At 40.1% G+C, this 12,949-nt stretch overlaps 1 protein-coding gene across 1 annotated transcript in view; it reads left to right on the forward strand.

Annotated features, from left to right (window-relative positions):
• Nucleotides 1-12,949, forward strand: part of CLCN4 (chloride voltage-gated channel 4) — an 83,534-nt gene that overhangs the window by 31,033 nt on the left and 39,552 nt on the right. The window contains exons 6-9 of the mRNA XM_075335494.1: nt 6,096-6,218; nt 8,757-8,963; nt 9,047-9,127; nt 10,916-11,461. Of these exons, the coding sequence (XP_075191609.1) occupies nt 6,096-6,218; nt 8,757-8,963; nt 9,047-9,127; nt 10,916-11,461 (957 nt within the window). The remainder of the gene's footprint in view (nt 1-6,095; nt 6,219-8,756; nt 8,964-9,046; nt 9,128-10,915; nt 11,462-12,949) is intronic.

Below are 12,949 nucleotides of genomic sequence, written 5' to 3' on the forward strand. Positions count from 1 at the left end.
CATTATTTTATTAAACTAATATGACATATCGGAAGGACTCACGCACAACACTACTGCCCCTCTCACAGGGTGCTATTGTGACGCCCTGGCCTATCAGGTCATCACAGGGTATTGTGCAATCTTCCCTTCAACACAGTATCCACATTCCTCCTTGGTTACGGGTCCCTGACCTTTGGTGTTGCTAAGAACCAGTCAATCAAAAATCCTAGGAACACTCTGCACCACTCCCACCAGACACACCATTGGGTAGCCTGAAGGGAATGGGGCCGCCCAGTGGGGGAGGTTGGTTCGGGAGTGTCAGGAGGATCAGGAGCAGTCAGTCAGTTGAGTGGTGACTCTCGTGAGGAGAGGTCACAAGGTTGGAGGAGGATAGGAGCTGGGCTCCTTGAGAATACTAGGTGACAGACGTTGGTCTGGGCCAGGTAGGAGCTGGAACCCCGGTTGCAGGTGATCATAACAAGGGGCACGGAACTGCCGAGGAGGGCAGCCGGCGGCCTTGTGCCATCTCCGGGCAGGGGCCAGGGCATGACGGGGTACGTGGATCCTAGGCCGGGAAGTAGCTTCAAGTGTCTTGGTAATTCACCCGAGGAGGACGGAGCCTTCAAGATTCGTTCTCCACTCGCTCCAAAATCGGGGTACTAGCGCAACGAGGGGGATAGGACTTCCCCAATACACAGTCCAGAAAATCCCAAGCGTGAACCTTGAGAGCAAGCTTCATCCGTTAGTACTACACTATAGAGGCCAATCAGTAATAAAGTGCCAAAGAAAAGGTCACAGGCTAACAAGCAACACCAACGGGCACAGGATCCAGGTGTGCTCCCTCCCTGCTGCAGTGGTGCTCAGAACTTTGGTTTACAAGTTGTCAGTGTCAGCGTTATTGGACTGAGTGAGTATGCAGTGCCCCTTACCTCCCCAACTGTATCCCTTTGCCACCATCACTGAGTCCCGGGGCATTCCCCCTACCCACGGAACACCTGGCTGCCATCCCATCGCCACCGGGTGCTCTCAACGGCAGCACTGGTACTCCACCTTACCACACACCGTGGGTGGCGTCACGAATTTTACACATACCACTCCCCTGTAAATACCCCCTTTTTGTTTTGAGTGGCCGCATGACCCCCGGGTCTGGAGACCCCTCGAGCCACCGCGGATCCGGATCCCAGCAGCAGTCCCGGCTGCTGGCATGGGGGCGGTACACTATTATGTACTTTAATTGTAAAGTCTGCACTGATGGACTAATTTTGGACCCTTCTTATTGTTCCAGTCACATAGCATTGCTGCGATTCCAATTATGGCAGACTGCTTTTTCCAGGACAACTTCTTTTGAACAAATTCAGCCCATAAAATAAAGAGGACTATTACATGATCATCTAAAACTGAACCATCAAGTGACACACAAAAACATGATATAATATTTATTCACTTATATAGCACCATTGATTCCACAGCGCTTCACATACATCAGCAACATTGTCCCCATTGGGGTTCACCATCTACGTTCCCTATCAGTATGTCCTAAAGTGTAGGAGGAAAGAGAAGAACCAGGAGGAAACCCATGCAAACACAGGGAGAACATACAAACTCCCTACAGATGTTGTCCTTAGTGGGATTTGAACCCAGGAACCCAGTGCTACAAGACTGCAGTGCTAACCACTGAGCCAGAAACATGAATATGATTTATCTATAGGGGTCAATGTATTCCACACTGATAACCTCTGCGAGGTTGACTTGCATTTTGTATCCAGAGATTTCATCTGAGAAGGAGAAGTGTAAAGTACTTGGATTGATACAGAGCAAAGAGCATTTTGTTTTTCAAGCCAATATGTTTTCCTCTCTTAAGGCCCTGTGAAAATAACAGCAGATCATCTTAATTTGCCTTGGCAAGTCACTGCATTCCTGCAATAGTATATAACACTTCAGTTCATACTATGCCGAGCAAACTATTGGCTATGCCTCTGATATACATAATTCAGAAACACCAGACTCCATGACTAAAATGTTAATACTGATCCTTCTTACTTTGCTGACTTATTAAATTATATCACTTTTTGGCCCCAATTCATCAAACAGCTTTGGTCAAAATTCTTGCATAAACCAATTTGAAATGTCACAAAATGTTTTCGCCACTTATAGTGGTGCAAAAAATTTGCAACATTTGGCATTTTTACACCAGTGTACTGAGCTTATTTCAAATAAATGTGGACATTTACCAGTGTGGACTCGGTAATGCACCTATAATCACACACAGAACTGACACAGTACACCAGAGCTGACATAGTACAGCAGAAGGGAACTTTGTCTCATTACAAACACATCGCACTGCGGTTTCCTCTCACAGTGCTTCAGCTTCTATCTCACAGGCAGCCAGTGTGGGGGATGAGCAGGGCTGACATAAGATGACAACTGCAAATGCTTGTTATGTTTGTAGTGCAACATTATATCAGGAAGGGGCCCAAGATGAAGGGCATTATACCAGGAAGGGGGACATAATTTACTGGAAGGGGCCAGGATGGGGATATTACACCAGGGTGGGGAATGTCATTACTGTAAGGAACCCAGAATGGTGAATATGCACAGGATAGGAGAACATTAGTACAGGATGGTGACATTTTTACATTATGAAGGGGACATAAGTAGCCATGCTGAAGTTCTGCGCACACATTGCTTCTTTTTTCCTTGCAGTTTTGGGTGCAGAAGAAAGAAGCAGCATGTCAATTATTGGTGAAATTTTTCCCTGCGTTTGTCAGCTCTTCCAGCCAATGATTTCACTAAAAGAACATATGGCACGAAAAGGCACCAAAAACACACAAAAAAAGGTTTTTTTTGTTTGTTTTTCTGCCAAAAAGTGCGCTTTTTGGGGTAGAAAATTACTGCACCTAATCTGCAGTGAGCGCACATACCCATAATATAAATCACTTAAATGCAAGACACCTAAATGTAACATAACAGTAGCCACCAGCAATTATACAGTGAAAGTAAGCATTGAGTATATAGTGACAAAACAAGAATACGGAGCGCAAAAGATGCCCTTACAGATGCTCCAGGGTTGCTTGAGAAGGAGAGACAGAATTTCTGGCAAAGCATCTATGGACTGAACATATATGTTCTTCTAATAGCTTTGAAGGTCAATATTATTACTTAGATATTGTCATAAGAAGAAGTTACATTAGTCAGCTATTTAGGGTACTGTAGATACCTGTCTTTAACCTTACACACAGATACTGTATATCACTAATGTTTCAGATTCAACAAAACAAAAATGACAACTTCACTACACTGTGTCGGACAGTCTAGGCCTCCCAGACACCACTGTCACCATAGTGACTACTATGGTTGGTACAGCAGTAGTTATATTAATTTTTTAATTTTTTTCTGCCTATTTTGATTACTACCCAAGGGAAATCTACGCCATATTGTCAAAACACTCACACAACCTACATATAAGCTAATGAATATGCAAGAATTCTTCTCTTTGGGTCACCACTAGAGTTGAGCGGATCAGTTATAATCTGGGTCCGGTGGATCCGGATCGGGTTGCCGCATAAGTCCGGATCCGATCCGGAATCCGCGTCCATGTAAATCAATGGGGAGCCGGATCCGGGAGGAGAGAGAGAGAGAGAAAGAATAAAAAAAAACAAAAAAAAAAACGGATCCGGATCGTGCAGCCCGAATCCTGGGTACTGGTCGGACTCGGACCAGGCTCTCAAACCGTGCGGATCCGGATTTTGCGGATCCGGGTCCGCTCAACACTAGTCACCACTTATTTTAAAGCTTGGGTAGCGCTTAGACCAGTGTTTCCAAACTCCAGTGCTCAGGGCCCCAACAGATCACATTTTCAGGATTTTCTTAGCATTGCAAAACTGATGGAATCATTATTAAGACATCAGAAATTGACACATTTTCTCTTACCTGTGTAACACTAAGGAAATCCTGAAAACATGACCTGGTAGGGGCCCTGAGGACTGGAATTTGGGAAACACTGGTGAAGACAAACCTGCTTTATTATTACAATAAATTAAATTTGATTTACAACTTTTTTACCTTTTTCAGTTTTACCTTTTTTCCTTAATGTATCTTTCTTATTTCTAATGCTCTGTTATGGACTACACATTTCAAAACTGTCAAACCACAAGATGGTGGCTCAGTGGTTAGCACAGTTCCTTTGCAACGCTGAGGTCCCTGTTTTAATTCCCACAAAGGACAACATCTGCCAGGAGATGCTCTCCCTGTTTTTGCGTGTATTTTCTCTAGTTTCTTCCCACACTCTAAAGACACAATTTAGTATATGTTCAGTGGCTCAGCCTGGGATTATGATCCAACCCCTGAGAAACGGGTTTCAGGTGTATGCGCTGAATATAATTATGCAGACGTGTATAATGTGGAAAATGACTCTATGACTTTGCCTACATTATTATAGTGTATGGCCCTGTCAGTGCATACATCTAATTCCCATTTTGCAGGGGATCGAATAGTAGACGGGACAAGTGAATGTATACTAAATTGTGATGTGAACAAAGCCTAATAGGGATTGTAGATTGTGATCCTGAATGGAGAGAATGATCATGTATGAGAACCTCTGTTGAAATTACAGCGCTCTATAAGTAAATATAATAAAAAGTATTCCGATTGTAACCTGCCAAATGAACCCTCTTTCCAGCATATGATCAGCAGAACTTTATAGATACTTTCTTTGCTATCAGAAATATCCTCTTCGTAGGTCAAATCATTATTGTGCAATATATAAGTAGTAAGTACTTCTTTGCTACATACTTCTCATATGGTCTACAACATGTTTACGAATAAAGCAAAAAGCTGATTTTTTTTTGCTCCATTATTCTGTTTTTGAAGCTTCTTCTTTAATCTCATACATCATCCACATTGCTTTGAAAAGAAATTAATATTTTATCTGCCTCTAGAAAAATATTTCTACTATCTTACACATAATGGCAGAAGACAACGATAGATACTACCTACAACAGTCACCTGTTCAACATTTTTAATATATAATATCTAATTGTATCGGCAATTTTTGCATAAGACTGACTGTGAAACGAGAAAGGATGACAGCGTCCCACCGGGTGAAACTCCATCCATGTTTATTCCATCAGATGAAAAAAGACAGCAATGTTACGAACCAATTTGGTCTTTATCAAGACTGGTAAATGAGTCATTGTGACCATACTATTGTGCCGATATATCGATGGAACAAACTCATATTCATAGTCACGAATAGCCTCATATAACCTCACTTAACACAGAATGAAACACACACAATTTTCACAGTCTCAAGTATAATATTATGCAGGCTACAAGAGGAGGAACTGAGGGATTCATTAACAGTTTTAATAGTCGACAAGAAACCTGTGAACACTTGGGCATCATGGAATTTAGACATTTTATACATTTAGCTGACAAGATATGTGTGGACCGATTAATATTGATAGTCACTGGTATTAGGACTCTATTCTATTCCTAGGGTATTAAGTAATGAATTCTGTATGTTAAAGGGAGCGTGTCAGCTAATTCATGCTGCCTAAAACATGAGCAGCATGAACCAAAGCCTGCATCACAATTGAAGCCAGTTACAGTATATTTATCTGTGAACATTGAAGCTATGGTTAGAGAACATTTTCTTTACTGTTCAGGCTGGAGACCATAGACGGAGACTTACTAATCTGGCTCAACCGCTGGTCAGCTTTTATCAGTGCTGCTAGTACTGCTATGGAAGAGACCTGTCAATCACCTGGAGAAGCCAGATAAGGGTGGAGCCGGACTAGTCTCATCTCCATCTGTGGTCCTCAGCCTGACTTTGAAAATATATTCCCTTTGAAACGTGGAAGCGTTTCAGATAAAATATACTTGGTTGCAATTCTGCAGCCAACCCCTGACTCATGCTGCCACTGACAGGTTCCCTTTAATTCTGATTTAATTTCTGTTTCCAGCTGAATTAGTATGGTTTGCTTATTCCAGTGCTCTTACCCACCTCTAGAATACATACTGCACATATAAGACTTTTGCTTCTTGTTCTAATGTCTTCTCGAAATTTTCATATTAAGAGGCATGTTATTTTGACTCTTTGTGTAATTTTCTTTCAGGGTGCCAGTGCATATGTTTTGAATTATTTCCTTTATACTATGTGGGCTTTGACCTTCTCCTTTTTGGCTGTGTCCTTGGTTAGAGTCTTTGCCCCCTATGCGTGTGGCTCTGGAATTCCCGAGGTAAGATGCTCTGACGTTTTATCATTATATCTACATGCCAGTATGTACGCAGGATTTGACCGGAATAATACTCTTGCAAATGATTGTATTGTACCCGCTGACAGTTGTATTTTGGGGACAAAAAGCTCGTCATTGCATTGTCATTAACCTTTATGTAAAAATGAACTCCTTGGTGATAAGGAATGTGGATGTTTGATTTGTTCTGATGGAGATCAAGAGAACAAATCGACTTTTACACTTCTTATTTACGAACTGCTTCAACAATTTAGCCCTCAATCTGTTTATTCTTCTAGTTATTTTGATGGTCCTGCTTAATATTGTTATATTTACTACACTTTTTCTGTGTCAGTTTATATAAAAATATGTGACTCTTCAAATGTTGTTGGAGGACCTGGCAAAATATGTGCTTTTTTTAACCTGGTCTATATTCGCTGTTCTCCTGAATTTTGTTCCTTCACTAACCATTTCTTAGATATGGCCTATTTTTCATTATATATAAATCTAGTATTTTAGCCAACTGGGCGTGGTCCTAAAAACTCGTTTACAGAAGAGTTGATGACCACGCTCCATTTGACTATCAAGACCAAAGACAAAATATAGACTTTGAGGTCAGGAAGCCATATCTCAGGAATAGAACGGAACAATAAAACAATAGAAAGAAAAAAACGTCAGTTTCAGGAGAATGACTCTATATAATATATGCGTTTCCCTTTTTGTATTAAATTACTGAAATAAAGTAACTCTTTAATGATATTCTAATTTATTGAGATGCACTTCTATGTTATATTTTTAGAAAAATAAAAATGCTCTACAGGCGAGTTGATGCTTTATTTCCACCCTCCAGACATGAAAATTACATTTTATTTAGGCACGGAAAACTTGGAGAGAGATGGGAGCCCTGACACCTGTGTATATGAAGAAGTTAGAGAAAGGCTAATGTAACTTTAAATGGTGTCATGTGTGCTACAAAATTCTAGTTTTATAGTGAAATAAAACTCAGACCCACAATTTGTAGCCCATTATATTTAAAGTCGATTCCTTGGTTCATTTTGCACATGCTGCTCGTCTTTAGAAACAAGACTCTATAGATTTATAACTTATGTGTCATGGGCCATGGCGTAAAAAAGGAGTAAATAATTATACATATATATTTTAGCTCAAGCCACACATTTTGTATAGATATCTATGGTATATAGCACAGTATATATTTTGAGTGTTCCTCCTGAGATGCCTTATTAGCTGTCTAAAATTGTACAACTTTATCATATACTAAACTAAAGGCCTAGAGTAATGTTGGCCGAACCCACCAATATTGGTAGGATTGGTGGACACTCAAAAGGTCTCCATACAAATTAGTCTAATGTTGGCCAGACCTGCTAATATCAATGGCTTTTGGCAACAGACTAATGTGTATGGGGGCCCCAAATAACTGATTGTCGGGGAAGATGTCAATCAGGCATGACCAATTATGGACTGCAAATTGCTTTGTCCTCCCAAAGTTATGCTGTCTTCAGACATGTCTCATGGCTTTCTCATAGAGAGCATAGGAGAGTTCAGTCGGACAAGCTCTCCTCTGTATGGGGAGTCTTCCAAGATGGCTGTCATCCGGATGAGCATGGTTAAGGTGTATGCGGATTTCTGATTTCTTACCTGACAGATAATGTTTTTTGGGAGTTAAGAAAAGTTAAGTGTGTCATATGGGTTAGTTGGGGGATATAGCTGTCGTATGAATTACCAATTATAGAATGGTAGAGTTGGAAGGAACCTCAAGGGCCATAGGGTCCAACCCCCTGCGAGTGCAGGTTTTCCTAAATTATCCCCGCTATATGTTCGTCCTACAAGTCTTCAATTGTCACAGGGTCCTTTGACTTGTAGCTTGTGTCAGGGTTGCCCACTATAAGAAAAAGTTGTCTGCTTTTCTGAATGAGCTTCACTCCTGGCTATGGGCTATATCTGATATTGCATCTCACCCTCACTTTTTTTTCCTTATATTGGGCATCACTTGAACTACAAATGCTATATTATAAATGTTGCTCTTCTTCAGAACAACAAACTTAAGTTTGTTGACTCTACAGTAGCACATTGATAATATAATAAATAATGATTCTTTTAGATTGTATATATTTTCTTCTTCCAAAAACGCTAACGGCTCAAAAGATCAAATGTGAGTTTCATTTTTTAAAGTCCAGCATACAGTGTCTTGAAAAAATATTCATACAAGTATTCATATTAAAGATTTGATGCAGTAGAAGCACCAAAAGGTGGTCCTGCAAAGTATTGACTCGGGAGGCTGAATACAAATGCACGTCACAATTTTCAGATTTATATTTTTTAATATTTACAAAAGTTTCTATAATTTCCTTTACACTTCACAAATATTTGCTGTTTAGTATTACATAAAATTCCAATCAATTCAATTCAGAATCAATTTAAGTTTGTGGGTGTAACATGAAAAAATGTGGAAAAGTTTACAGGGTATGAATATTTTTTCAAGACTTCATATATGTTCAGTCTAAAGGTTTTTCTTTTCTTTTTTAGATAAAAACCATCCTCAGTGGGTTCATAATAAGAGGTTACCTAGGAAAATGGACACTGTTGATAAAAACCGTGACTTTAGTTCTAGTTGTGTCTTCAGGATTAAGTCTGGGAAAAGAAGGACCTTCAGTTCACGTCGCATGTTGCTGCGGCAATCTGTTCAGCAGCCTGTTGACCAAGTACAGCAAGAATGAAGGGAAGAGGAGGGAAGTAAGTAAATTAAGCTGAAAAAATGTTATTTATTGTATGTACTAATATGCCACTTTTTTAATCCTACAATATTTGTGTTACAGGTGCTCTCAGCAGCAGCGGCAGTGGGAGTCTCTGTTGCTTTTGGAGCCCCAATTGGTGGAGTGCTTTTCAGTTTGGAAGAGGTACTCTTCAGAATAAGGTTACTTCTTTAGACTTTACAGTTTAGGTGGTATTATGTCTATAAAGCATCTTAAGAATGTTTGTCAAAGCTGATAAAAATGTATTCTGGATCTTAGTAGAATCAAATTATTTTAGGCACTCTAATCCCAGCCATTTAGGTTCAAAGAAAAGCAGTTTTTAAAAGCTACAATATATTGCTACAAAAATATAATCTATTAAGATTCTCCAAATTCTGAGTTCTTCTTCATTCATTTATTCTTAAAGGCAACCTGTCAGGCCAAAAAAGTGTTATAGCCTACAAGCAGGAGCATGTGTGAGCTAGTAACCCCTTCCTATCTATCCCTATGTTGTAATATTGTGTAATATGAAAGTAATAAAATATGTTTTATTACTTACATATTTCCTATGTAAGTGAGCAGGTCTCTAGCCCCCTGGGCATTGTATTGCCCCGTGGGCGTTACATGCGTTCCATGGTATCACGCCCCTGTGGGCGTGATACCATGGATTTACATGAGCGTCGTCACGTCTGGTCCTTCAGAATCCCGCGAATGCGTGCTTAACATTCTCGCCGCCTTCTCATCCTGGTGTTTACTTGTCAACTTCAGACGTGCACTGCTCATGCTCAAAAGACTCCTGCGGTTCCAATCATGCACAGCTCGCATCTGAACCCGGCAAGTAAACACCAGGATGAGATGGCTGCGGGAATGGTAAGTGCGCACGTGCAGGATTCTGAAGGAGTAGACGGTGACGTCGTTGATGTAAATCCATGGTATCAGGCCCACAGGGGCGTGATACCATGGAAACCATGCAAATTCCCACAGTGCGATGCAATGCCCAGGGAACCAGAGACCTGCTCATTTACATAAGAAATATGTAAATAATAAAACGTATTTTATTACTTTCAAATTAAACAATATTACAACACAGGGATGGGTAGGAAGGGGTTACTAGCTCACACATGCTCCTGCTTGTAGGTTATAGTGCTTTGACCTGACATGTTCCCTTTAACATTTACATTTTCTAAATGACATTGATGCATATATTTTTAATTTCCACTTTATATGTCACTTGACCATTGGTAGATGTTTCTCGACCTTATATAAATGTGACTTACTCCATTTTGTAAAATAATGAAAATGGCTTGGTTACCCCTATTTATGGTTTGGCACTACTTTAAAGCTAGAAAGTATTGAAATTCAAATTTTGTGGGAAAATTCGACAAAGTTTGTTAATTTGAATCTTAAAAGATGCATTCATCTCTACTTATTTCATTTTATACACCGCTACACTGGCAGATATGGATAGAAAAGGGCCCCTGTGCAAGAACAATATATGAGCCCCTTGCAGTCCAAGAGCTCATCAAAATGCACAATTACATCTAATTTTGAGGTAGAAATGGGCCCTCCAACCTTTTGGGTCCCTATGCGGCTGCACAGGCTACACCAATGATATGTACCACTGTAACAACATCACATAATACATCCAAGTTTTTTATACACCTTATTTTGACTTTTTGCTCTTTTAAGGGTCAACAACAAACTATTGACAAGTAGGTCTAAATGCTTTGCAAATATGAGTTACATTTTTCATGTAGAGTGTCAAGATATGATACCATATATTGATAATAGGTAAAATGCAATACCCTGAATTGATGGCAATACATTTTCCTGTTTCCTAATGAGACATAGTTTTATTCTTGTCTTCTAATTAAATACTATGTCTCATTTTTAAAATGTAAAGGAGAATGTTTATCTACATTTGCTCATTACCTCAATTTGCCTTTTTTGTAGGTCAGTTACTATTTTCCACTAAAAACCCTGTGGCGTTCCTTCTTTGCTGCTCTCGTGGCTGCTTTTACTCTGAGATCAATTAACCCATTTGGGAACAGTCGTCTGGTTCTCTTTTATGTTGAATATCATACTCCTTGGTACATGGCTGAGCTGTTTCCTTTTATTCTTCTTGGTGTGTTTGGAGGACTTTGGGGAACCCTCTTTATTCGTTGTAACATTGCTTGGTGCCGCAGGCGTAAAACAACGAGCCTTGGGAAGTACCCAGTACTGGAAGTTATTGCTGTCACAGCCATTACAGCCATTATAGCCTATCCAAACCCATATACACGAAGAAGCACTAGTGAACTCATCTCTGAGCTGTTCAATGACTGTGGAGCACTTGAATCTTCTCAACTCTGTGATTACATTAATGATATCAACATGACCAGACCGGTGGATGACATCCCAGATCGACCAGCTGGCCCAGGAGTTTACACGGCAATGTGGCAATTGGCTCTCGCTCTAGTTTTTAAAATTATAATCACTATTTTTACATTTGGCATGAAGGTAAGTCTATGTAATATTGTTTTTCATATGGTAAATACAGTGAATTTACTTTTACGATAGTTGTAGGGTCTTAAAGGGAAACTGTCACCAGATTTGATGACTATAAGCTGCGGCTACCACCAGTGAGCTCTTATATACATCATTCTAATATGCTGTATATAAGAGCCCAGGCCACTGTGTAAAATGTAAAAAACATTTTTATAATGCTCACCTAGGGGGGCAGTCCAGTTGATGGGTGTCGCTGCTCTCCAGTCCAGTGCTTCTTTTCTGTGGCAATCACCGTCCTTCTTCTATCCCGCCCAGTGTGGATAACGCGATCTATGTCATCCACACAGGCCAGCATTGTAAACCTGTGCAGGCACACTGTGATCTGCCCTGCTGAGGGCAGACCAACGTATTGTAGTGCGCATGCACAAGCAGTCTTTATCCTTTCCTCGCGCCTGTGCATTACAGTACTTTGATCTGCCCTCAGCAGAGCAGATCACAGTGTGCCTGCACAGGACAGCAATGCCAGCCGGTGTGGATGACGTTGATCGCATTATTCACACTGGGCGGGATAGAAGGAGGACGGCGATCGCCACAGAGAGGAGGCGCTGGACTGCAGAGCAGCGACGCGCAATGGACTGGACCGCCCATTAGATGAGTATTATAAAAGTGGTTTTTATGTTATACATAGCGACGTGGGCTCTTATATAAAGCATTTTAGAATGCTGTATATAAGCGCTCACTGGTGGTGGCTGCAGCTTTAAGTCGCCAAATCTGGTGACAGGTGCCCTTAAAGATCAGTGAAATCCATACAAATCCATCTTCGTATCATGAAGGTCCAGAGGGAAACTTTTAGCAGTAGAGGCTTGATAAGAAATTTAAGGAATTCAAATGTTTGTATGATGAAAATTTAGCCCCAAATTTCTTCATTAAGGACTAATTAGATTTAGACTCTAAATTAACCCACATATGCTTTGTACGCCAATTATCTTAATCAAATACATGTCATTTTAAAAGTCTGTATTTCTAAATGGAAGAAAAGCACAAAAGCAACAGCTTTATAAAAAAAAAAAAGACAAAAACCTTTATTGCTCATTAGCGCTGTATGAACATTACTTACTGCCTTGGAGAATTAGTACAATCACTAAAGTCTTTTTAATGATGTCTCCTGTTCAGAGCCTTCAGATCTTGCCATGGTAAAAATCAGACTGCAATAAAAAATACATCAAGCTCAAAGGATATACTGAAACAAACTCTGGAGATGACAATCAATTAATAATGTAAACTCAAATGTATAATATATCAGTATAACATCTCATTTAACCCTATAGACAAGCAACACATCATTAGCTGTTCAACTCAACAAGCCCTTCAAGGAAAACATTTGAAGGCTCTACAAATTTAATGAGAGACTTGTCCCTCATTTTTTTTTTTTTTAACCCATGCATTTTGTGATGCTCGTTACTAATTTTTGTAAACTGGTGTTTTTATTTAAGCTCTACA

This window comes from Anomaloglossus baeobatrachus, chromosome 2 (assembly GCF_048569485.1).
Source record: "Anomaloglossus baeobatrachus isolate aAnoBae1 chromosome 2, aAnoBae1.hap1, whole genome shotgun sequence".
In the NCBI taxonomy this organism is placed as follows: domain Eukaryota; kingdom Metazoa; phylum Chordata; class Amphibia; order Anura; family Aromobatidae; genus Anomaloglossus; species Anomaloglossus baeobatrachus.